Source organism: Petaurus breviceps, unplaced genomic scaffold (genome assembly GCF_028583685.1).
Source record: "Petaurus breviceps papuanus isolate PSGF00001 unplaced genomic scaffold, PetGlider_PUasm1.0 428, whole genome shotgun sequence".
Lineage (NCBI taxonomy): Eukaryota > Metazoa > Chordata > Mammalia > Diprotodontia > Petauridae > Petaurus > Petaurus breviceps.
Genome location: NW_027186331.1, coordinates 4305828 through 4331575, shown reverse-complemented (window position 1 = coordinate 4331575; position 25748 = coordinate 4305828). Strand labels below are relative to the sequence as shown.

The following is a 25748-nucleotide window of genomic DNA, read 5'->3' as shown; positions in this document are numbered from 1 at the left end:
TGTCCCGCCCCCCACGGCCCCCGGCCCGGCCCGGGGGCGGGGCCCTCCCACCGCCATTGGCCCGGCCCTGGAGAGCCCCGCCCTCGGGCCCCGCCCGGCCCCCGCCCCGCCCGGCCCGCCGCTGCTCGCGGCTCCCGGCTCGCGGCTCGCGGCTCGCGGCTCGCGCTGTGGGTCAGGGGTGAGGAGCGGGCGGCGCCGACGTCACCAACCTCCAAGATGGCGCCGGGCGGGCGGCCGTGAGCGGGCGCGGAGCGGGGCGCGGGGCGCGGGGCGCAGGCGGAGGCGGCGCGGGCCGAGGCCGAGGGGGCCGAGGCAGCGGAAGCAGGCCGGGCCGGGCCGGGCGGGGGGAGCCGCCGCCGCCGCCGCGCGCGGCCGCCGGCGGGACTGATGCACACGAGGTAAGGACGGGGGCTCTTTGGGGCGCGCGCGCGCGGGGGCGGGGGCGCGCGCTGGGGCACGAGCTGCGGGGGCGCGCCGCGGGCGGGGGCGCGCGCGCCCGGGGGAGCCGCGGTGGGGGTGTGTCCCGCCCTTGGGGGGGGGGGGGGGGGGCGCCCCGGCCGGCCGGCCCCTACGCCCCCCGGGCCGGGCTTTGTTCGCGCCCGCGGGCGGCGGGCCGGAGGCGGGCGGAGGGAGGGGTCGCGGTGGCCAGCTCACAAAGGGCCGGCCGGCCGGAGCCCCCCGCGCCGCCCGGCCTTTGTGACAGCCCCGACGGCGGGCGGGGGCCGCGATGCCGCGCTCCCGGCGGCCACATCTGGAGAGGGGTGTGCCCGCGGCGTGGGTGGAGGCCCGGCCCCCAGCGCCCCGTGTGGGAGCCCCGCGGCACGCGGGGCCGTGGGGGGCGCCGGGACGCCGGCCGCGGCCCCCGCGCAGCCTTTGTCCCCTCGGCCGCCCCGGCCCGGCTGCCCGCCCGCCAGCCCCGCGGCAGATGTGCGGAGCGCGCTGAGCGGGCGGGGAGAGCCCCGCGCGTGCCCCAGGCCGCCCCCGCGCCCCCCGCGCCCCGCCCGCGCCCTTTCTGGTCCGGCCCCATTGAGTCCCGGAGCTGTGAGAGCCCGCGGGCCGCCGCTGTGGGCGCTGGAGCTCGGGCAGTTCCTGAAAAGAGGCTCGCCGCCGGCGGGGCGGGCGCGGGGCCGGCGCGGTACCTGTTCCCGGACAGGTGGCCCGGATCCCGAGCCCTTCCCGGGCTTGGCCGGCCGCCCGGCCTCGCCACAGGCTGCAGCCCGGGATTAATCCCCACATCGTGTTTGCTTTCTCGGGATCGGATTTCCCATTTTGTTAATAAGGGCAGCCTCCCCTGCACTTGAAGTCAGCTGTTGTGGAGTGGGGACAGCAGGCTCCCTGCATTATTGAGATGACAGGCTCCCTGCCTCCCTCCCGGGCCGGCCCGGGAGCTGGGGGAGGGAAGGAGGCAGCCGGGCCTCCGAGGCGCCTCTCCCCAGGGGAGAGCCTGCAGAGGAAGGGATAAAGTCCAGTTTACCCTCGGCCCCGGGGCTCAGGACCCAGCCTCGGCGGGCGGGGGAGGGGGCCTCCCCCAGGTGGTCCCGCTGGCCTCAGATGGCGAGGAGCTGAGGAGATAACGAGGCCCCCCGGTGAGGGCAGTGGCTGGGTGCTGCCCAGCTGTGGGCTCGGGAGGGAGGCCTGCCGCCCCCGCCCCACAAAGCCGGGCTCAGCTTTTGTTTGGGAGGGGGGCCTGACTTTGCCTCACCCCTGGCTAGGCTGGAGGCTTCCTTGGGTTTGGAAAGAAGGCAGCTGGGCCTCAGCTGAGTGCAGTGAGCTGAGAATGACCAGTGGGGGTGGAGGGCAGCTGGGGCTGACCTCCCCCAGTGAGTTTGAGAGGAAGGCTCACACTCTGTTCTTCTTCCTGGGGCTTTATCTTAGAGTAAAGGTAAAAGGACATGGAAACCAAGACTTGAGCGAGGTAAGGGACTTGTTCTGTTCCTAGGTCAGCCCTGGGGTGTTCAAATGGAACACCCACCCTTCTGCTATCCTGGCTGTGGTGGACAGCGGGGGGACTCTGGGATGTGGGAGCCTGAGAAAGCTGCCCCAGGCTTCTGGCCTCCTGGCCAGTCTGCTGAGCCCTAGGGAGGGACCCCTTCTCCAACTGGGGGAAAACAGGGCACTGGATGAAACTAACGATGCCGTGCCCCTCCCCGCCCCCCAAGTTCACAGGACCTTTCAGATCTCTTCATGTCCTCCTTGGAGTTAGAGTTAGGGACAGGAAAGGCAGGGCTGGGGAGGCTCCAGTCTGGGCTTGATGACTACGGTAGCCCCAACCTTGTTTTCTTGGGTCAGTTTAAGAAGCCCAGCCCTAGAGTATGGAGAATTCTCCCTTTTCAGACAAGTCCTCCCATCTCCTTAGGACTGAAGTTTTCCCATTCCTAGGTGTGTCTGTAAGTATTTATTAAGTGCCTCCACTATATGTCAGGGCCCTCTAACTGCTAGGCATGCACAGGAGGGCTCTCAGGTTCTTGGGGGCACAGTAGAGGCAGGAGAAGTTGGGGACCCGGCAGGCCCTGGCATTCACTAACTGGCATCCTGAAAAGGCTTCTTGGAGACTGGGAAGGCAGCCAGCCTGCAGAATGGGACAGCCTGGCTCTGCTCGACTTTGCTGCCAGAGAGGCCTCATGGGGTGGGCCTGGGCCATCCCCAGACCCCTGGCTTTAGAACTGGCAAGAGGGAGGAGCCTGTGCTGCTTCTTGTCTTGGGCCCCCAAGGTGCTCTCCTGACTGGCCTTTAAGTGGCGTGGGTTTAGTGAAGGCAGAGCCGACATTTGCTCCTTTCCCCCCTCCCCCCGCCATGGCCTGGGTTTGAGCCCAGTGCCTCAGCTTTTTGCACCTCCCTTACTCCATCTGTAAACTGAATTTTCAGGGAAGCCACATGGCTCCCAGGGAACTGGAGGAGTGAGGTTTGAGTCACTGGAGGGCCTTGAGATCATCCTGGGACTGAGGGGCCCTCGAAGGCCTGGCTGCTCTGTGCTGAGCAGAGAGAGCTTCAGGGCCAGAAGGGTCCTGAGAAGAGCTCTCCTTGGTTAAAAAAAAAAAAAAAGATTTTCAGTTCCTGTCTTCTGTGGGCACATCGCCCTGCTTTGCCTTTCCCTGTTCCCTTGCTATGAGCCTGCCCTAACTACTACAGACGGAAGAGAAGAAAAGCATCAGCAGGTAGCCTGTAAGTAGTGGGGGTGGCCCGGCCCATCGCTGCCCAGATCTGTCAGCTGAGCCTGTGGAGCCACAGACAGGCTGTGCCCTGAGCTCGCCTTGGGTGCTCCCACTTTCCTCCGCAAACTCTTCCATTGAATCCCTGGGCCTGTGAATGTGGGTGGATGGGGACTGCTTTGGTTCTGGCTCCCTGCCACAAATGCCGCTATCACCATTGGGGGTGGCATGCTCTCTTTTGATGGTGACCTCCTCGGGCTGTCTGCTGGGCTGTGGGATGTCTTGAGGCCATGCGGCTGCTGGCGCTTCCTAATGCCACCTTGCTTTCCAGCCCCCTCATATAGATGAGGAAACACAAGCAGGCCCATCAGGGTGGCCGAGAGGTCACCAGGACTTGAATCTGGGCCTTTTTGACTCTAGGGCTACCCAAAGGTTCTGACAGTGGTGAGAGACAGATTGGAGCCTGCTAGGACAACAGACTTCCTAACAGCCAAGGAGAAGTGGAGCGGGCTGCCTTGCCTCCTGGCAGTGGAGAGTGGAGGGGGCTGGGAGGAGGCTGCCTGTGTGCCCACTTGTCACGAACAGCTTGGCCTAGACCTGGGAGCCCCCTGCGAGTCCGGTTCTGTGAGGGGGGCTTCTCCAGGACTGCCCCTGGGCCCAGTCCCTGGGGGGAGGGTCTCCTGCTGGTAGTGTCTGTGTAGACTTGCCTCCTGCTGCCCTGGGCTGCCCTGGGTCTTCTTCCTGGAAGTGTGAGGCACTCCCTGATAGCTGAGGTAGGAGGGGGCCTCCACAGGGTTGGAGAGCTTGACTCTCTTCCCTCTGACAGCGGCTCATTGGTTATCTTACCTCCACTACCTGTGGATTTGGGGTCAGGAGGCTGCTGTTTGTAACCAGCACTGGCACGCTCTCCCACTCGGCAGCCCCCGAGTACCTGGCTCCCAGGTAGATGGTGAGATGAATTGTTCTGTCCATGTTTTGCTTGGTATTTGAACCCAAGTCCAGACTCAGAGTCTGGTGCCCCTCCCCCCATCCTGGGGAAGAGGAGATTGCCCCCCCCCATCCATGAAAAAAGGGGCATTCTGGGTGCGGGGGAGGGGGGGACTCGGGCCAATAGCAGCCAAGTCCTCCTGGGTAAAGGGAAGTGGTTGGGAATGAGGCTAGAGCAGATGGAGGGCATCAGAAATGCTGGGACCAGAGCATCTGTGCTTTTTGGTTTAGGGCCACGGGGAGCTAGTGAAGTTTCTTCAGCAAGAGAGTGCCAAGGTCAGGCCTGGCCTTTAGGATGTTTGCTTTGGTCTTTTGGAGGAGGGACTGAAGAAGGGGGAGACTAGAAGCAGGAAAGACCAGGAGCCTCTCACTATCATAGAAGTGGTGGTCATGTGAGCAGACACATGTCTTGGGAGTAGAGCCTGCAAACTCCGGCAGCTGACTGGTGGGGTGGGGGGGGCAGGGCAGACTGCTCCAGGTGGGCCTCCTGGGCATGGATGAAAAGTTGGGACCTTCTCAGGCTGGGGAGTTTGGAGGAGGTAAGATGTTGGCCCCCCAGTGTAGACCAGGCAGAATCCCTTTCACTTCACTAACATTTTCAGAGTTGCAAAAGACATGCCTCGCTGGTTGTAAATGGAATTCTTATCCCTACTTATCTAATAGAAACTGGCTCCGCAGAGGGAGGGGACCTGGCCACAGCCTGACCAGTGGCCTTCCCTGGTTCCCTGCCCACACTGCCTGCCCCTTGGGATCAGTTTCCCGATCTCAAGCCTTGTGGACCAAATGGGTCAGGGGGGAGGGATGCCAGGAGCCCCAGTATCCTCCAGAGGTATGAATGGTGATTATCTCCATTTTATAGGAAGAGGCATCCCCCCCCCCTCCCAGTGAGGAAAGGCCTCATTGAGGGCACACATCCTATTGTGGCTCTCTTTTTTCTAACTTCAGCTCCAGGCATCTGCCCTTGACTAGACCGTCCTGCTGGGGGCTGAGGCCTTATCCTGCCTTTCTGGGCTGGCTGATAGAGCTGAAGGCAGGGCTCCGCCCCCCACTGTGCGCTTCATCAAACCTCTACTGTCCCTGGTTTTCCCTGACATGGTTCGTCATTAACACTGCTTGCCTTTGACTCTGTCCTCTTCCCCCGTTCCTCAGGAGGTCAGATTGTAGAGGACAGCCCCTGGGGGTGGGGAACAGGAGGACTGAGGCCTCCAGGAGCTTCAGTTTGGGGCTGGAAGGGGCGTCTTTTGGCCTGGCATCTTGAGCTTCAGGCTTCCCTTGAAATGGGTTCTTGTTCTCTTCCACTACTGTCCTTTCTAAAGCTTAGCAAGTGCCAGGCTCCAGGGGGTGCCCAGGGCCACTGCCAGGTAGGACTAGTGCCAGCCTTATTGGCCAGTGATAGAAGGGGCAGGTGTTGGGGTGGGCCAGGCTGGCACCCCCGTGGGGTGACTGCTGGCCCAGAGATGGAGGCCCCTGGGAAAGTCCTTGGCCCCTAAACCCTGAAGTCTTTTCACATGAGCTCATCTCACCCTCACCTTGTATGAGTGCAGATGATCATCTCTGCTGCACTTTGTGTTAAGAGACAGACTGTACATGTGGTTTATCAATGAAGAAACCAGGCTTTGTGATTCCTAAGGGAAGCAGCCACAGCTCAGGGGGCGGCTTTCCCCACCTCTCAGTCTCACCTCATTCCTTGTCCCGCTCCTGTCTTCCCTGTCTTGCTGTTCCTTGCCCTCCCTCCCTTTCTCGCCCTCTCCTCCTCTTTCTCTCTGCCTGTCTCTCACTCCACTTCCCGTTCCTTATCTCTCCCCCTCTCCTTGCACCCTGTCTATCTGTTGGGTTCCCTCCTTGTGCCCTTCTCTTTTGCCATCTATCTTCTGCTCTGTCCCTCTTCCCTTCCTCTCCCCTGACCCCAGACCTGAAGGCTGGGCTTCTTGCCATGAGGTCTGGTGGCCCCTGCCTTTCTGGACACTCAGACCAGGTTTCCATGGAAGAGTGACTGTCCACAGAATGGGGATGGGTAGGAGAGATTGGGTGTATAGGACTGCGGGCGTGTGGGCATGCACATGTATGCCCCGGGCCTGGAGCTCTATGGATGACTTTTGCCTTTTTCTTCTTTTGGCCTTTTGGAGGGCAGTTGGGGTTAAGTAACTTGCCCAAGGTTACATGGCTAGTTTTTTTGTGTGGATGTTAAGTGTCTTTGGCCGGAACCGAACTCGGGTCCTCCTGACTCCGGGGCCAGTGCTTTACTCACTGTGCCACCTGGCCTTTTTCTTCTTTACAGAATGAGAGAGGACGAGCGGTCCCTGTTAGCTCTCAGTCTGTGTTCTTCTGATCCCCTGGGATATGTATTTTTGAACTTTTTCCATCCCAAACATTTTGGGGGAACCACAGCCTTTTTAACAAACATGTAGAGTCAGACAAAGTCAGTGCCCACGTTGCCCGTGCTCCCAGGCATGTCTGATTCAGGCTTTGGCAGGAGGTAGGGAGCCTCCTTCCTCTGGAGTCATGGCTGGGCACTGCGTTGGTCAGAGGTCATTGTCTAGTGTCCTCCGGGTTCTTCTCCCTTCCCTCTGTATCTCTTACAAACCTTCCGAGGTTTCTCTGAAGCTTGCCTCCGCTTTTCTTCCAGCTGCCACTCCCAAGGGCCGCTAGAGATCTGCTTGCACTTTGGGGTCCTTTCCTCTTTCTTTGATCTCTCTGCTGCCTTGTGGCTGTCTCAGTGTTGGAAAAGTGCGTGGTGTTTGGTGACTTTCTTCCCCCTGGTATATTCCACATTGTTAGTTGAATCCTCTTCAGAGGTGGGGCTTGGGCTGGTTCTGAAGGACCCTGGGCCTGGAGCCAGGAGGCCCAGGATTGAAATCCTCCCCTAAATGCTTCCTTATCTACAAAATGGGGCCAGTCCCAGCTCTTCCTCCCGGGTTTGTAGTGAGCTGAGAAATACATGAGAAGCACTTGGGAAATCTTCACATCTGGGGGCATTTTTACCATTTAGGTGTGGGTTCTTGTCTCGGGTCCCCAGAGCTTTTCTTTGGAGACCCCCCCCCCAGTTGTTCCCTAGGCTGTGGCCCTCCTTGGCCTTTCTGTAGCCCCCTTCTTTGTGAGGTGGCCCTCCTTGTATCTCTCATGCAATGCCTGCTGAAGAAAAGGTACTCAGCACTGGGGAGCTGAGGCTCAGGGAGGGCCCCAGTTTCCAAATGGCAGTCATCCACATAGTTCATATAGAGCTAGGGCTTCTTCCCTAGCTTCTTCCCACCCCCATGCTCTGAAGCAAGTGGGAACAGAGAAGGGGCCCCTACAGCCACAGGGGCTGGTGTCCAGGGAGTGACTCAGGCCTGGAAAGACTTTGGGTTGGTGCTGTGCTCTGGGGGAGTCAGGCCGGAGCTTTGAGCTGCAGGAGAGTACCCCACAGGCTGCCCAGAAGAAGGCCCCAGCCCACCCTTCCCAGCCAGGTGCTTCCTCGTCTGCCTTGCTGACAGGGCTTGGTTGGGCTGTAATTTGGAGTGTCCTTTCCTGTTCTTGTGGCAGCATTCGGCATGTCAGAAACCCTTGGGAAAAGCCTTCTGGTTTGTCTAGATCGGGGTGGGCTTGGGGGCACCATGCCTGTGTCTTGCCTTGGCAGATCTGGGAAGGGCCTCTGTAGTCAGTCTGGGCTTGTGTGGAGGGAGCCTAGCTGGGGCATGGGGCTAGGCACAGCCTCCCTTTTGGGTGAGCCGGGAGTGGCAGGTGTTCAGGCAGCCGCCTCGCCCCAGCCCATCAAGGCACTCCCCACTAGCCCATCTTGCCTCCTTTGATTCTTTTGCTGAGGGCCAGTGGAGGGAGGCCCTGCTGCATCCCATTGTTCTTCTGGGCCCTTGGGAGATGTGAGCAGGGCCTCTCAGGCCCACTGATCCCTAGCCAGGTCCGGAGCTGGGAAAGCTGTGTCATTTTACCCTGCAGGGAAGACAATCTCTCAGGTCTGAGTCTCAGGCCTGGTTTGGCTTCAGAGCTCCAAAGCCAGGGCTCTCTCCTTTGGAACCCTGCCCCCACCCATTCCAGGTGTTTCTGGGTGGGGGCAGAGGGGCAGAGGCCAGAGGAAGCTGGGCTGATGATTGACTGGGGAGTGGGCCCAGGAATCTGCACTTAACCCATTTATCTGTTTGGGAGTGGAGCAAGGCCTTGTCTGCAGCCATTTCTGCTTGTCTTCCCATCTTTTCAGTTTCAGATTGCCCCACCACTGGCCTCCACAACCTGGCTGCCCCGAGCAGGAGAGTCCCCAGGCAAGGGTGTGCTAGGCACTAGGGCCCTGCCCTGCCCTTCTCAGGAGAGCCTCACTGGGGGCCAGCTGGCCCTTTTCCCACAGATGGGGCTAGCCTGGGCTGCCTGCCCTGGGTTCCTGGCTGGCACCTTGGGGGTCTTCAGGGAGCTGCCATCAGACCTTGGTTTGAGGCCAAACAGACCTGGGCATCCATCCCCAGTAGGTCAGTAAACCTTGATTAAGTGCCTACTATGTGCCGGGCACTGCCTGGCCTAGAAGAACTCTCAGTCTGAGAGACAACATGCACAGTGACTATGTACACACAGGGTGTATTTGTGGGGTTCCTGAGACCTGGGGCCTTTCTGGCCTCTGCCATCCTCCTCTCCCTAGGGGAGCAGAGGCCTGCTTTCCTTTCCTTCGTCTCCTGGGATTTGCCACAAGTTGCCCTCATTGGCCAGCCTAGGAGGGAGGGGCAGGAACTGCTGGGGTATCTGCCCCCAAGGCCCTTGGCAGCTGCTGCCGAGGAGATGGCAGAGGTGCCAAGTGCAGAGGCCAGGCCTGGGACAGGACACTGTGATAGAGGCCTTGTCCCTTAGCAGTGCTGCATTGGGTTAGTCCAGTTGTGTCCTCCCTTTGTGGTCTTTGATTGGGTGCCTTCCCCATCTTCTTACCTGCCTAGCCTCCTTCCCCAGAGATTGCATGGGTCTCTGGTAGCCTTCCGTAGCCATGATCAGTGTGTTTCTGTTGTTGTTCAGTAGGGTCCAGCTCTTCCTGACCATGGACCATTGAATGCCAGGCCCGAAGTCTGTCTGGGTTCATCCTCTGCCGTCCCCTTCTCCTTTTGCCTTCAGTCTTTCCCAGTATCAGGGTCTTTTCCAAAAGTCCCGTCTTCTCATTGCGTGACCAGAGTGTTTAATCCTCGGCTTCAGTATTTAACCTGCCAATGAATGGTCTGAATTAATTTCTTCTGACCCATTTGATCTTCTGTCCAAGGGACTCTCAGAGTCTCTTCTCCTGGCACCACAATTCAAATGCACTGACTCTTCAGCTTTCCTGCTACTGAGAAAACCATGGCTGACTTTGGGGACCTTTGTGATCAAGGCGATGTCCCCGCTTTCCCGTCTGCTGTCCAGATTTCCAGAGCTTTCCTTCCAAGGAGCAACCTCTTTTAATGTCATGGCTGCAGTCTCCGTCGGCTGTGATCTTTGAGCCCAAGAATGTGAAATCTGATGGGAAGCTTCGAGCCAGCTTTCATACTCTCCGCCCTCATCGAGAAGCTTCTTAATTCCTCCCCATTCTCTGCTGTCAGAGTGGTATCAGTATGTCTGCATGTCTGAGATTGGTTTCTCCCAGCAGCCTTCCTTCTGGCTTTCTATTCATCCTGCCCAGTGTGAACATTCCATAGCTTTGACAGAGTGGGGAAAGGTGCCTCTGCCCTTGGCCTTGGCACCAGTGAGCCCTGTGGGCTTCCCTCCGCTACTCGGGGCCTCCTCTGGGGGCCATTGGGTTTTGTCCCCTGGGCTCTCATTTCACTGCTTTCTAGACCTGACCTGTGGGGCATTGATCTTGTAGGTCCCTGAGCTGGCTTGTTTCTGTGGGTTCAGAGATATTCATCTTGTCCCCCTTCTGCCACTCTGTATCTCTGTGCCCTCCCCCCTCCCTGTACTTGTCTTGTGGCTTGTCTCATAGAACAACTCTGGGACTTGGAACCAGGAGCCCCGGGTTAAAATCTTCACTATGACTTAGTGGTTGAATGACTGTGGGTAAATCATTTCCCTCTGAGCCTTTGTTTGGGGTAGCATATGAGGACTGAAGTCTGCCCAGGCTTCTTGTGAGGAGACTATGCTGTGAACCTGCAGCATTGCAGACCAGGAGAATGGTATCCAGGTTTTATGGGAGCTAGGCCAGGGGGTGGGCCCTGCAGTGTCCTGGCGTGGCCCCTTCATGTGGCCAGAGCAGCTTCTGGGTCTTGGGGCTTGTCCTCCACCACCCACCTTCCTCCCTTTTACTAGTTTTCCAGCTTAACCCCATCACCCTGTGCCCCATGGGAACCAGGTACAAGATAGCAGCATTCAGGCTGATGCGCTTTAGAGACCATCTGGCATAATTCTGAGGCTGAGAGGGGAAGGAGTTTGCTGGGGGCCAGCTTGCGGATGCACAACAGGGCCTCTTTGCCTCTGGCCTCCCATTTGTTGGATCAGCAAGATGGCCCAGTGAAGAAGGCAAGGATTGTTCTTGCTAATGAGGGACCTGAAGCCCAGGAAGGGGCCCACATCTCCTGCCTTCCATTCTGGTGCCTTCTAGGACCCTCGGCACGGCTAAAGTGGGCACCCCATGGGTCCAGGCATCTCCATCTCACCTGCTCAGGATCGTGGGTCTCACTGTTAGAAGACAGGTCAGGTGATCCATTCCTCTTTGGAACAGAACTGCTCTCAGCACCAACTGTCCAGTGTCTCCTTGTTCAGTCCCTTCTTCCATGGTGTGAGAAGCACCCTTGTGGGGCTCACAGGGCTTCCCAGGCAGGGTCAGGGAGTTGCCCAAATGAGCTTCCGTTGTTTAGTGCTTCCCAGATCCTGTGCCCTCTGCCCTCTTAAAATGGGACAGCCTTCACCCATGTACTGACACATGGTGGTCCTCTCTTCCCCTCCCCCCAGTCTTCTCTCATTCCTTGGACCAGTCCTCACGACCTCTCTGATCCTCTTCTCCCCGATTCCAGGCACCCTCTGGCTCTGCTCCGTTTTGTCATTACAGCACCCACACATGGTCTGCCCGGAACATTCCCTTCCTTGGCTCTGGAGTCTGCTTTCTGCCTTTGTGATTCAAGTGAGGCCAGTCTTTGCTTTCTAGGATTTTCCTTTCAGGGAAGCCCCAGCTTGGCTGTGTCAGCCCCTGTCTTGCTGTGGGTGGGCAGCATCTCGGTGTCACACACACACTCCTGCCCAGGCCTGGACATTGGAGCCCCTGGGTACTGCCCATTGTACTTGCTCACGTTGGGTGGTGCCCTTGGCTGCAGCCAGCACATGGTCAGGCTTGTCTGCCCGTTTGCCCACACTGCCTCCTTACAGCCTGCTGACGGGGCTGGGGAAGCAGGTTGCCCCACGGCACACCCGGTTGTTAGAAAGCCAACTGTTCACTTTCTAAATAAGCTGAATCCGCTTCCGTGCCTCCTAGCATGGGGAAGTGGGGGTAGGCACTGCCTCTCACCAGCATTGTCCTCATTCACTTTGGGCAGGGAAGGGGCCTTAGAGCCTGTGTCATCCATCCTGATTTACAGATGAGCCTGAGCCCCAGAGAGTTTGGGATGGCCATAGTCCAGCCCTTGTCACTCCTCCCTGGGCTCTACACATAGAGGTGTCCTGTGGGGCAGCGGGAGCTGCCCTGCTGACCCGAGTTGGGAGACAGACCTTTATTCTCACTTCCCTGTGGCCCTGCCTCACAGGGTTAGGGGAGGAGCTTCAGAAGGAGCCGTGCATGTTGCTCCTGAAGAGGAGAAGGCTTGGAGGCCACACTAGGCCTCCTTCAGGTGTTGGAAGGAAGAGCTGGTATGTGGCAGAGAGCTCGAGCATGTTCTTGGCTTATAAGCGGAATCAGGAACCTTGCAGGCAAGTGGTGGGGAGGCAGGTTTGGGCTTGATGTAGAAGGAAAACCAGCCACAGTGGGCTGGGCAGCCTTTGGGGGGGAGTTTGGCCCCTCTCCGAGAAGAAGCGATGGCCAAGGAGGAGATGGCTGAAAAAGTGTAACGTCCCCACGCCCTGTCCCAGGCTGGGATTCTGTGACAGGAGGGCTCCTCTGGGCAGGACACCAGAGGTGTGGGCTAGGGCCTGGGTTCAAATCCTGACTCTACCTCTTACTAACCCTGCTCTTTGGGGGTCTCTAAGCCTTTCAGGTCATCTGTAAATAAAGACTTGTCCATTAGGTTGCCTTCCTGGTACCAAGTGTGAAAGCTGTCTGAACACAGAGGAAACTGATGTGAGTGGGACTGTGGGACTGGTATCTCCTTGGTGACTTGGTGGAATGTGAGAGGTGACGGAGAGGGAGGGGGCCTGACACCTCCCCACTCCCAGCCAGCTGAGGGCCTCAGGATGACACTGCTTGTCCCAATTTGAGGCTTAGAGTGAAATCTCATCAGATTCCCCATTACCCAGTTCTGTGACCCCGCCAACCCCAGCCTTGCAGTTCCAGTGATGGCTGTGGCCAGTATGGTGGCAGTGAACGTGTCACCCTGGGCCATTCCTGAGTGTGTGGTTGGAGACAGAAGGCAAGCCTCCCTTTGGAGAGCCTCCTTTGGGGACCAAACCCGGGGCCTTCGGTGAGCCTGATGCTTTCCAGGAGGAGATCTGGGAAAGTGGCCAAGAGGGAGCTGGCTACCTTCCAGGCCCCAGGCTGGGCTCTGGGGCTGTGCCCATGCAGATGAACAGTGGCACCTGGGCATGGGCCTAGGGAGGATGAGAATGAGGTTCCCGTGTCAGTGCCTTGGCCCAGCCCTAGTGCCCACCTCCACTGCTCCAAACCCCCTCCCCCAGCTCCCTCTGAAATCCTCCTGTTTCTCACCTATTTTTGCGGCTTGTGAATCTTAGCCAGCTGTGGGTGGTGTCTCTTGGGGGCTTCCTTTCCAGGCTGGAGCTTCCTTGGCATAGGGTTTGTGGACCTTGCTGCCACTGCTGCATGGCTGTGGGACCCCCAGGGATGTCTGAAACACTTAGGCCTGCCTACAGGTGGCAAGTGGATATGCTTACGATAGCCACCCTGAGCAGATCCTTTGGGAAGCCATCGATTAGGGTCTGAGGGAGCCTTTGGGAGGAGAAAGCTGCAGGAGGCATTGGTGGGAGAGCTGGAGGAGAGCTTTGAAGACCGAGACCTGGGAGAACATAAGGGACCTGGGGCACTGAGCAGTCAGATGATCTTGCCTGACTTGCCCTCAGGGAAGATGGATGCCACTGTCCAAGTTTTCCAGATTGCCACCCACCTCATCTCCTGGGCCCTGCCCTCCAGCAGGCTGCCAGAGGCATCCGCAGGCCAGTCCTGGCTGACTCTTCCTGGTTAGATCCAAATCGGTTTTTCTGCACTGTCCAAGTACCAGCTGCTAGAAACCAAGCGATATGAGTACAACTCAGAGCCTGATGTGGATGGCAAGCCCCGTGAGGCCCCAGCATGAGTGATTGGTAGCCAAGAAGCCGGGCCTCCGAGGAGGAGGGGAGGAAGGGTCCCACTGTGTGCTTTGGGTCAGTGACCTACATGCAAGGCAAGGCCAGGGGGCTGGGAGGAGAGTGGAAGGTCTGACCCCCAAGGACGTCTTGGCGTTAGGAGTGGTGGTTCTTCTGCAGATGCCATGGCTCACCTGCCCGTGACCTCAGAACAGTGGGGAACGTTGCAGAGGCGACTTCTGATTGGAAAATATGAAGAGCTTTCTCAAATGAGAGTTAGCCCCAAAGTGGAGCAGCCTGCCCGGGCCGTGGGCGAGGAGGCCCCGGGGGGTACCTGGGTTGGAGGCTTCTCTGCTCGAGCAGGGCCCTCCTCAGCGCTCCCCACATTCACTTGGCCCAGAACCTCGCAGTTCTCAGCCCTTGGGCTCTCTGTCTGTTGTCATTGCTACTTGGAGCGGTGCACTGCGTCTTCCACACTCCAAGGGAGGCCCGACCTCTCAGGGGTCAGTTCCTGCTTAGGAGATGTTTCATTCTGCTCCCAGACCCTGGGCAGGGAGCTGGCTGCCAGCTCTGCTCTTTGCTTAGCTGACTGAAGGACCTTAGACACTTCCCTTCAGTTTCCTCAGCTAGACTCTCTTTTAGTCCTCAATTCTCCGATCGGTTCAGCAGTCACGCCCTCTTTGAGCAAGCCTTGGGCAGGAATCCCAGCCATTCTGGAAGCCTGGGCTGAGGGCTCACCCTGCCTCATCTCCCATTTGGGGCTGGGAGGGGTTTGAAGCCAGGCTCTGCCTCTTCACAGGTGTATCATTTTTAGCCCTCTGTGCCTCAGTTTTCCCTGTCTGTAAATTGGAGGTCCTGGTACAATCTCTGTAGGGCAGCACTCTGCATATTCAGCTTGCAGGGTATGGGGATGGGCTTGTGGGTTTGGTCCACACAAGTGTTGGGCTGATCCTTAGAACGCTGCCAGACGACTCGGCTTGTTTCCCAGGCCCCGGGTACCCAGTGCTGATCCTCTGGAGGGCACTGCAGAGACACTCTGCTGTTTTCTGCCCCGCCATGCCCGGCCTAGGCTCAGGTTGTACTTTTCCAGCTGCTGCGTGTCAAGGGAGCAAGGTGGGCCTTGCAGGGACAGGTGCTGTGTAACTTGGAGGAAGGAGGGCTTGGGAGAGCGGATCCTTGACTTCTGGTGGAAGAGGAGATGGGGTTTCAGCTCTTTGACTTCATTTGAGATAGGGAAAGGGTTTCTGAGCAACTGCAGATGACCTTCCAGTCAGAGCTGTGCCACAGCAGCCTCCTGCCAAGGCCAGGAAGCCCCATCACTGAGGCAGGGCCTGTCCGCAGGGTCCCTTGCAAGGCTTCCTTCCTGCCCTTGGCAGATGGTAAGCAGTAGAAGGGTTCAGCTTCTGGAGACACCCCTGTGCCCCATTCGCTCACCAACAGTTTCCTCCACATTCTGGCTCTTCTTGTTTCTTTGTTCAGCAGTTGCTGTGTGCTTGACTGTGAGAGCCAGCAGGAAAGCTTCCCCCAGGAGGACAGGCTCTTGACTTTGGGGGAGCATCAGTGTGGAAGTAGATGGCTAAGCTGGCTAAGAGAATTTGATGGGATCAGCCTGAAACTGCTCCCTCCCCCCTTCCCCAGTCGGGTCTGGACTGTCCCTCCCCCAGCTGGGAGATCAGCTCCTAGCAGCTGGCTGCTTTCTGTCCCAGTGACTCCTTGTGATTGAGAGATCCTTCTTTCTGGCCTCCACCCTTCCCCAGGCAGAGCAGGAATTCCACTATTATAAGGGAGTGCCTTTGGCAGCTAGGCTGCCCAACGTGTAGGGACATAACCTTGGAGGGAGGGAGTCCCCTTCACAGCTGTGCTGCCTGCCAGCCTAGGTAGGTGCAGGAGGAGCTGCCCTTGGTGGAAGCCTCCACGCTAGGGTCCATCAAAGACATGCTGGCCACATGCTGGGGAAAGGAAAGATGAGAAGTGATTGCTTCTGCCCTAGGACGCTGGGGTCTCAACACCAGGTGGATTGCCGTAGGGACTCAGTGTGCTCTGGAAGGGAGAGGAGAGTGACTGTCCTCCCAAGAGGATGAGGCCCAGAGGCAGGAGCCTCCGCGGGCCTGCTGGAGCAGCTTTTTGGGGGATGGGGGAAGCCATGGGCACGGCTGTTTTCCTCACTTTGGTCACTGAAATCAGGTGAGAGAGGATAGCTCAGAAACCACTGCTGCTCAGCCTGGCCCGCTCCGCGGCTGCCCCTCCTGCCCTCCCCTGCACACTCTCAGAATCCCTTTTTCTTTCAAGCCTGACCTCCCATGGCTCCTTCAGCAGGCCTCCTGTCCAGTCTGGCCCACCCAGCTTAAGGCCCTTCTGTCTGCTCTGTCCCCACATTGGAACGGAAGCTCTTGGGGCACAGTGCTTGGCACAAAGGAAGCACTTCAGCTCATTTTATCAGGCTTGTGAAAGATGGATTAGAGGGAGGGAAGGTGAATCAGGAAGGAATTCCAATGGTGTAGCCGAGAGGGGACGAAGGTGGTGACCAAGGAGGACTGCGTGGACATTTGAAGGGAGGAAAAGAATGTTTCTCCCTGGACCTCCTGCTATATCTGGTTGCCAGTTTTTGCTGCCGCCTTCGCTTTGCTGGGGGTAGGGCTAGTGTGTGTGTGTCTGCTTCCAGGTGCTGCCTTGGCATAGGCATCCTGGCAGCTTCTCCCCAAAATGGACTAGCAGACCCTGGTTGCTCTGCGTCCCTGGCATCCCTGGGAGTCTGCCAGGAGAGTTTGGGAGGGATCGTGAGATCCTTCAGCGATAGGAGCTTCATTTGGGCCTGCTCCCAGCCCTCGGGTTGGCCCTGCAGGAACTCCATGTTGCTGTGTGGTCAGGAACAGGTACAGGGTGGTTTGTCTTCCCTGCCTGGCATCAACTTCAGGCGAGACCTGACACTATTCAGCTGGGATCACCTGGGCAGCAGGATACCCAGCTCAGCTATGTCCTTTCCCATCATTCCTAGCAGGCAGGGGCCAGGCCAAGATGTTGGGGGGGGAGGTAGGAATACACCCTGTCCTTGCTTTGCTTTTTAAAATGGGAGAAATATTTTAAGAGTTTCTCAAGGGCAGGCTTAGAGCTGTGCTGCCCAGGACATGGTCCTCTCTATTGGATATGCCTCAGGAGCCTTTGGTGGCCCCCCCTCCCCCCCCCCCCCCCCCCCCCCCGCTGAGTCTAGGTGGTTGCGCCAAGGGCGCTGCGCCTCTTTACCCTGACCTGGTGTAGCAGCAAGCACCCCGGCGTCCCTAGGGTGGCTGCTCACACAGGTTCTTGGATCTGCTTTGATAAAGGAAAGCAACTCAAAATGGGTTAACAAGCTTACTTTAATCAGTCAGATATGTATCCTTTACCTAGTTCAGGGGAAAAAGGTCAGCACCTCGAACTTCAGAATATACAGATAGAATTATCAAGACAGAAACAGATCAAGTAGACAGATTTCAAACTGTCCAACCATTACATCCATACCCAGTCAGCATCTGGGTTTCAACATCTGGGTTTTTCAAAGCCGGGGTGCTCTGGACAACGGCTAGCCCAGAGTTTCATCAAATCACAGAACACTTCTCAAAGTGAGCCCCAAAACAAAGCTACACATCAGGGCTTATATAGCCTTCTCCTGGCTCAGAAAATGTAACAACCTTATTGACTCACTGGCCAATCAAGAAGTATCCACTGAAAAACAAGCCTCCCACCCCAGGTTCCAGTTGCACTTTAGCCTAGGGGCAGGGAAGATCTTTAAATTTACATTCCCATTACACCTGGCCAGGGCTCTGGAGGCGCTATCCACACTTAAGAGAATGGGGCTCCCTGCTCTGGGAGTGGAGTCCAGCTGGGGAGAGGTCTTGTAGCCCAGGGTCCTGAGGGGCAGGCGGCAGGCAGAGCTCAGCTGTGGGACTGGCGCCACATTTTAGGAAGGACATTACCAAACCTTGGGGGGTGGGGATGGACTGACCAGCAGGCATGGCACCTGCTGCTAGGTGTTGGAGGGAAGGCCGTCTGCCTGACTTCCTACCCCAATGGGATAGGGATGTGATGCCTTGTTCTTGGCCTGGACAGTTGTGGTTCCCAGGTGTCTGGGCCCTTCCCACTGAGGCCCTTTGCTGTTCAGCCACTCCAGGATCCCAGGCACGGTGTCATCCCTCTGATGGCTCTTATCAAACGTGCAATGCCTCCCTACTATTATTCCTGGTGTCTTGACTTCCCTGCGGGCGCCCCCCCACTCCTCCCAGTCATATCTTGGCTAACCTTCATCCCACCAGCACCACTCCATGCAGGAGGGGACCATCCAGAGAGACTTCTGGATCAGGCGGGGCTAGAAGGCCTGGCCTTGAATTCTAGGCGCTCACTCTTGTCTGTAAAATGGAAAGGTCTGTCCTGGTAGAACTGGGTGCGGGCTGAGAGGTCTGGCTTTAGGAACCAGCCTGGGCTGGATGAGGTGGAGCAGGGTGGGGATGGGTGCTCCCAGCCAGCCTGAGGGAGAAGCTGGAAAAAGGTTCCCCCAGACTAGTTAAGAGAGAAAGTTTAGTGTAGCTGCAGATAAGGCTCACCGGGTGGAGCCTGACTGGCTGGCTAAATGTAGCTGGCAGTGGGAGCCATTGATGGTTTGTGAGTAGGAATGATGGGGTCAGATTGCTGCTTCGTCTGAGGTGCTTGGATTGACTGGGGCCTGGCAGTCACCTTTATACCTTACTAAGTGCTTTAGAGTTCACCTCCTTTGGTCTTCACTACTACCCTGAGAGGTAGGTGCTATTAGCATTACTGTCTTACAGTTGAGGAAACTGAGGCAGTTCAGATGACTTGCCCAAGGTTACACAGCTAGCAGTATGCAGCTAGATTTAAATTTGGGTCTTCCTGACTCCTGGTCCAGCCCTCTAGCCCCTGGGCCTCCTTGGTTGGAGGTGGTGGGAGCAGATGTGCACTGAGCCATGATGAAGGAAAAATCCCTGGGAGCCCAGGACTAGCAAGGCTTTACTTAGAACAGAAAATGTGAGAATTGAGGGTGTGTTTGAGGTACATGTGGAAGGCAGAGACCAGTGAGGCCCCTCCAACACTTGCTACTTCTGTGGAGTTGGGAGCAGAGTGTGTCGGAGAGTGAGAATTTGGGTTGGGAGGGAATTTCGATTGGTCACCTTCCTGGGGGTGCAGAAGGCAGGATGGGGGCACTGTGCCATCCACTCACACAAACATTAGTGGAACCAGCATTGCCCCTGGAGGCTCAGGGTTCTTGCAGTGTGGAGGGGTGGGAGGCGCCCCATGGGGATGAAGGGCAGGACTTGTCCCTCCCTCCTGCAGATGATCCTGCCTGGGGCTTGCCCACCCATTTCCCAAGCAGGTGGCCCCCAGGCACATCTGACCCCAAAGCTCCCATCCATGCCTGCATTGGCTGCAGTCAGAATTCGAACCGAGCTCTTCCCAGCTTAAACCCAGGGCTGTTTCCAGTTGCCTACTGACTCGGTCTCTAGCCACGGCATTCCTTCTGTGCAGGAGCTCTGGTAGATGTTCAGCTCCCACTGGCCTCAGACCCTCAGGAGTGAGTGGAGGCAGCTTGGACCATACCTTTTTTTGGGGGGGGGGAGATGGGCTTCTTTGGAATCCTTTAGTGATCTAAAGCTTCTGTAGGCGGGGGCTGTGTGGGGTGCTGGTGAGGGCCACAGCTGACCAGCAGGAAGTCCTCAGGGCCTCTTGACCCACAGAGCTGGTCTGTCTGGCCTTCCCTAGGATCTGGGGCCTGTTGGGGGAGGGGAATGGCTGCCTTCTGCTCCCAGGCCAGTGGAACAGCTGGCAGGCTGGGGCCTAGGCCTCCCTGGCCCCAGGCACCCCGGGTCTGGTCACATTCCTGAGGGCCTGGGGGGGAGGGGCCAGGGCCAGGAGCCGGATCCAGGGCAGGCTTGGTGACTGCACTTGGGGGGGCTTCCAAGCCTGCCCAGCCCCTGGGAGTGGGGGAGGGGGGCTGGATCTTGCCAGCCACCCATTTGCCTTTTGTTATACAGATGTAGCCGGGCCCTGCCCGCTCCTGGGGAGCTGCAGGGGGCCTGGGTGGAGCCAGGGCTTCCAGGCTTTAGCTGGCAGCTGGTAGGACACCCTCCCCCCCTTCTTGGGGAAAGAATAGCCCCGGATCTGGTGTTTGAAGACCTGGGTGCCAGTGGTGCACGTGCCAAGGAGAGGTCTTTGTGGCCTGTGCAGTGCATGGGGTCTGTGTTCAGTTAGTGTTTGGCAGGCTGCTCCTCCTGGCTGCCCTCCGCTTCCAGCTCTGCTCCCAAGCTCCCTGTGGGTGGGGCTCCTGAGCCCCAGCCTGGCTTCCTCTGGGCCCAAGCAGGCAGCCTTCCCCATGTGCTCACCGGCTGGGTAACCCTGTCCTCCTTCTCCACAGGTAACCAGGCTTTGCTGCTTTCACTGAGAGTCCGCACCCTGCAGGCGGCCGCCCCTCGCTCGCATGGTTTCAGAGCCCCGAGCTTTCGGTAGGCTGGGTCCTGGTTGGTGGGAGCTGGGCTGGAGACTAGGGGCTGGGCCCTGGTCCTGCTGCTGGGGGCCTACTTGGAGTGGGCTCTGTGAGCTGAAGGCCTCCGACTGAGGCCCTGGCCTGCTTCAGTGCCTCTGGGGACTAGAAGTGTCCTTCTGCCCATTTTATAGATGAGGAAATGGAGGCTTAGGCCTTCTGTAGCTTCCTTATGGCCACACAGCTCCATGTCCTTGGCTCTCACCACTGTATACCTGTGGGTGCTGGAGAGGAGGAGATGGACCCCCCAGGGCATCATGCACCTTCAGCAGGATGGTGGGGCCTGGCACCAAGGGGAGGCTTGGCCAGTGGGAGGGGATGAGCCAGCCTGGAAGGGGAGGCATGGCCAGTGGGAGGGGATGAGCCAGCCTGGAAGGGGAGGCTTGGCCAGTGGGAGGGGATGAGCCAGCCTGGATTCAGAGGACATTCTGTTGCAGAGCCCCAGGCTCCTCGGGGATGGTACCCACAGCAGCCTGGGCTTAGCATATGAAGGCTTGGAGGTTTCCTCCACTCTTTTCTCCAGACCCACTTTTCTGAGCAGATTAGCAGGGAAGCTCTGAAGTCAGACAGGTTGAGGGCCATGTCCCCCACCCCAGCCCTCCTATGCCAGTGGGCTCCAAGGCTAGTAGGCACATTCATTTGTCAGGTCCTGGAGGGGATTCATCCTCTGCCTGTGGCATAGGCATAAACCCCTAGGAGGGCCTGGCCTGGGCAGCATGCCACCCTCTGACCCCCTGCGTGTCTCTCGGGTGGGAAGAAGCAGGGAACCTGGTGACAGGTCTCAGGACTGTGCCGTGTGGGGCTCTTTCTTGACATGAGAAATGAGGGAGACAACAGGGTCACAGGCACATACTTAAAACTGGCTTGGGTCCTGGCCCAGTTGCCACCCTCACCTGAATGGCCCAGCAGTGCCGGGAACACCCTTGGAAGAGCTGGGAAGCCCCAGGCCTGGCACTTCTAGGGTGATCTCGTCTTCCAGTCTGCCTGGAAACCCTGGAGATGGGAGGCTCACTTGGCCAGCCCAGGGTGTCCCTGGAACACTGACTGTGGCAGATGCTACTGAGCCAGAAAGCTTCTGAGGATGTGCCCCGTCAGCAAAGGGCCCACTTGAAACAGGCTGGAGAGAGCGCTGAGCATCAGCAGAGGGGCCTCAGCGCAGTTCAGCGGAAGCCTCTGCTCCCTTCCCACATCCCTCTTCTGCCTTCTGGGGCCCAACAGAGCAAAAAGAAACTTCCTCTATGCCTCTGGCTGATCCCTTCTCTGCCTCCATCTCCCCACTTGTCAGAGTTCTTCCTGAAATGGGCACAGTATCCCACACTATTCTGAGCTGAGAGGACAGAGGGCGTCGCCATCCTCCCCGCCAGATAACCCACCTCAGGCTCCACTGTGTCCCTTCCATGGCCACTGAGCCAGAGCTTAGTGGGTCCCATGCTAGGATTAGTTACTGGCCATGGCGAGTAGTGACCGGATTGACCTAGGCCAGTGCCAGATGAGTTTTCTTCCATCTTTAGGAGAGAGAAAGGCTAGGGAAATGAAGTAAGCCAAAGTGAAGGCCTGGGGGTGGGAGAGCCCCAGAGCTGCAGGACTAGGGCTTCCTCTTCCTGAAGTTTGTGCATCTAGCTTCTTTGGGGAGGGGGTTCCTTCAGGGGTGGTGTTGGCCCACTCTCCCGACCTGTCCTCTTTTCCTTGTTCAGCCTTCTCATTGACTAGTGAAAAGCTAGACCCACAGAGGAGGAGGCCCACTGATGGCCCTGCCCAGCAGCCTGTGAGGCCTCAGCCTGGCTTCTTGATTCCTGGGCAGGCTCCACTCCTTGGAAGACCCTGGATGCTGTCAGGGGGCCTCTGGGAGTGCATGGGTGGGGCTGCCTGGGCTAAAGATCAGCCAGGTCCTCCCTCCCCTCCCCCACCTCCAGGGCTGCTTCCCCTGCCCAGTCTCTTAAGGTCTAGGGACACCTTTAGAAACCAAAGGTGTTGGTGCTTTTATTACTTAATGGCATCAATTAGTCTGTGCCCGCCTGTCTGGCAGGGCTGGGCGGGCCTTGCTGGGCCGGGCAGCAGCCGCTTTTCCTAGAAAGGGACCCGAGGGCAAGAAGCATTACGCATTTGGCAGAGGGCCCTTGGGCCCTGGCAGTGCCTGTGCGCAGGCCAGCCCGGGAAGGGAAGCGGGTGCATTGTTCACCCCTGTAGAACTGACGGTTCACAGCAGGGAAGCTGCCCTTTGCTGCCCCTGCTGTTTGCCTTTCAAGAAAGAGGGTTTGTCAGGGACTGGTGTGCAGGGGTCGGGGTGGGGGGCACCCCTCTAGATGCCTCTGAAGCCCAGGAAGGTCGACTTGTCACTTCCCTTGGTGTGGGAAGGGATGTGTGTCTAGAGGGATGTGTTGGGGCAGGGCCAGGGGTGTGTCTGGAGAGGATTGTGGAGCACTGGGATCATATTTCTGAAGGGGGGGGGTATTGCTGAAGTTGGAGGGTGGGTCCTGGCTTCTGGGTGTCCCTGGAGCGGTCCACCAGGCTTGGTCTCCCCGGGCCCTGGCAGCCGGGCCTGACCCGAGCCCCTGGTCTCCCCTTCTCTTGCAGGTTGTTGGCTGGGACACGGGGCCTGCTGCCATGGAGCTGCCCAACCATGCCAAGCAGCTGCTTTTGCAGTTGAACCAGCAGCGGGCCAAGGGCTTCCTGTGCGACGTCATCATCGTGGTGGAGAACGCGCTCTTCCGGGCCCACAAGAACGTCCTGGCCGCCAGCAGCATCTACTTCAAGTCTCTGGTCCTGCACGACAACCTCATCCACCTGGACACGGACATGGTCAGCCCCACGGTTTTCCGCCAAGTCCTGGATTTCATCTACACGGGCAAGGTGCTCCCCAGCGAGCAGCCCGCGGAGCCCAACTTCAGCACGCTCCTCACCGCCGCTAGCTACCTCCAGCTGCCCGAGCTGGCCGCTCTGTGCCGCAGGAAGCTCAAGCGGGCAGGGAAGCCCTTTGGCTCGGGCCGGGCCGCAGTCCCGGGCGTGGGCCGGCCAACTCGTGGCCAGCGCCTGTCCACTGCCTCGGTCATCCAGGCTCGGTACCCGGCGGCCGCAGAGAATCGCAAGGCTGTGCATCCGCCCAAGGAGCTCCCCCAGTCCAAGGGCTCTGACGACGACATTTTCCTAGGGGCTGCAGGGCAGGAGAACTCACATTCCCTAGGCCGAATCGGCTGCAAGAACGGCGGGGATGGAGCCAGCTGTGGGGGCTCCAGCGGAAACAGTGGCGGGAGTGAGCAGGAGCTGGGCCTGGACCTCTCCAAGAAGAGCCCCCCCTTACAGCCCTCGGCTCCCGGCCCCCTCCTCGGCCCTGATGACCTCGGCCAGCTCAGCGACAGCCAGCACGGCTCCCCCGCTCCAGCCTCTGCCAACAGTGCCTCTTACCCTGAGCCAGGTGGCCCCCCAGAAGACCCCATGGAGGTGGAGGGGGCAGGGCCCCCCGAGGAAAACCACTTAGGGCTGCTGGAGGGGCCGGGGGGCCAGCCTCGCAAGAGCCTGCGGCACCTGGCCCGGAAGAAGGAGTGGAACAAAACGGAGGCCGCGGCCTGCGCCTCGGCCGGGGGCAAGAGCTGCTGCCCCGGGGACGAGGATGAGCTGGAAGACGGGCTCCCCAACGGCATCTTGGGGTCGGGCGCGGCGCCCTACGGGGAGCCGCCTTACCCCTGCAAGGAGGAGATGGAGAATGGCAAGGAACTTAGTGAGGAGAGTGGCCAGAGCGAGGGCGAGGGCGCAGGGGGCCCTGCGGGGCCCGGCGGGGCCGCCAACTACGTGTACCGCCAGGAGGGCTTTGAGGCGGTGCCCTACGGAGACAACCTGTACGTCTGCATCCCCTGCGGCAAAGGCTTCCCCAGCTCCGAGCAGCTCAATGCGCACGTGGAGACGCACACGGAGGAGGAGCTCTTCATCAAGGAGGAGGGCGCCTACGGGGGCGGCCCTGCGCCCGAGGAGGAGGCCGAGGACCTGTCGGCCCCCAGCCCGGCCTATGCCGCAGAGCAGCGCCCCTTCAAATGCTCGGGCTGCGACAAGAGCTACAAGGACCCGGCCACGCTGCGGCAGCACGAGAAGACGCACTGGCTGACGCGGCCCTTCCCCTGCAACATCTGCGGCAAGATGTTCACGCAGCGCGGGACCATGACCCGCCACATGCGCAGCCACCTGGGCCTCAAGCCCTTCGCCTGCGAGGAGTGCGGCATGCGCTTCACGCGCCAGTACCGGCTCACGGAGCACATGCGCGTCCATTCGGGCGAGAAGCCGTACGAGTGCCACCTGTGCGGGGGCAAGTTCACCCAGCAGCGCAACCTCATCAGCCACCTGCGCATGCACACCTCCCCCTCCTAGGAGCCAAAGAGGCCGCGGCCCGGGGCGGACCGAGGAGGGCGAGCTGAGGGCCGGCAGGCACCCGCCCCTCTGTGCCCCAGAGCTTTAACTGACAGTGCATACCAAGAGAAGCCGGACAGGGCGGGCAGGGGCCCGACCCTGCTCCCTTTGTTTTTGGCATTCGGTCTACCTCCAGCCCTCTACCCTGAGGGACATCCCCCACCCCCACCCCCTGGCAGACCGCTCCAGAACCAGCAGGAATTGGGGGGTGGGGAGGCTGTCTTCTGGCCTGGCTCAGCCTGCTCTCCTTGTTCCCCATGGGTGAAGATTGGGGGGCACAGCTGGGCCTTCTTCCCAAGCCAGAGTCTTCTGGAGCAGTCCCGGATCCCCCCCCCCCGGGGGGATACGTGCATGTGTATGTGAATGTGTGGACATGCGTGTGTGTGTGTGTGTGTGTGGGGAGCCAGGCTGGGCTGCCAGGCTTGCTCTCATCCCTCCCCCTAGGCAGTCAGGGTTAGCCCACATACTTGAGTTTTCTTCCCTTCCAGGGTGCTCTGGCCCCATCCCTCTTCCCCAGCCATTGGCTAGCTTGATTTTTTTTTTTTCTTTAAAGCCGGCCTAGGCTCAGTTTCCCACTGCCCTGCCCTGCTTCCTTGGGACTGGGGCCTGAATGTAATCGGGGCAGCTGGCCTCCCCCATGCCAGTGTAGAACCCTCATCCGGCGGCCCCCCCGGGCTCCAGGGCACTCACTCGGCACCCAGCCTGGTTCCCTGTGTGTTGTGTGACTTTCTTGGCTTAGAGGTACTTGTTTTGTGGAAACAGCCCAGTGTCTGTTCACCTGGAGGGCCTGGGCTGGTGGAGGCAGGGGCTGAGCCGGGCTCCATGTTTGTAGGTACTTTTTCTGTTGTGGGTGGGTGTGTGTTTGCATGTTGGTGCGTGTGCGCGCATGGATGTGTGCATGGACAGATGGTTCAATTCTTTCCTCACTGAACAAGGGAGTCTGATCCAAGACTTCTGGTTTTTTTCTACCTCTTAAATTCATAAGAACAATAAGACGGTGAGTGGCCCACGAGACCGAGCCTGGGATTCTTTGGTTGTTCCTGGTGTCCTGTGGAGCTGGGGGAGTGCCCCCCCCTTCCCCCACCCCAGGCTCCCCAGGCCCGAGGGCAGAGCTCAGCATTTGGGGGGTGGGGTGCTTGTGCTGACCATGTCTCAGGGAGCCATGTGGGCATAATCCAACAGACGCTCATCCATGGGCCTACTGTGTGTGACTAGGGCAGTTCCTGCCCTCAGGCAGCCTCCGGTCAGAGTGGAGCATGTGTGTGGGGTGCATGGTGCTGAGTGGAGTTCAGGTGGGGGTTGGGTGTGCTCCTGAAGGC

General features: G+C 59.1%; 1 protein-coding gene across 1 annotated transcript; it reads left to right on the top strand.

Annotated features, from left to right (window-relative positions):
* The first annotated feature begins 373 nt into the window (after nucleotides 1–373).
* On the top strand, nucleotides 374–25727 carry HIC2 (HIC ZBTB transcriptional repressor 2). Its single transcript, XM_069100905.1, has 3 exons — nucleotides 374–398; nucleotides 19909–19996; nucleotides 22609–25727. The coding sequence occupies exon 3, from the start codon at nucleotides 22639–22641 to the stop codon at nucleotides 24388–24390; it is 1752 nt and encodes a 583-aa protein (XP_068957006.1). The 5' UTR covers nucleotides 374–398; nucleotides 19909–19996; nucleotides 22609–22638; the 3' UTR covers nucleotides 24391–25727.
* Nucleotides 25728–25748: the final 21 nt, after the last annotated feature.

Bases quoted from the DNA above. Each gene is read 5' to 3' on its own strand.
- HIC2 (XM_069100905.1), top strand. From the start codon at position 22,639: ATGGAGCTGCCCAACCATGCCAAGCAGCTGCTTTTGCAGTTGAACCAG.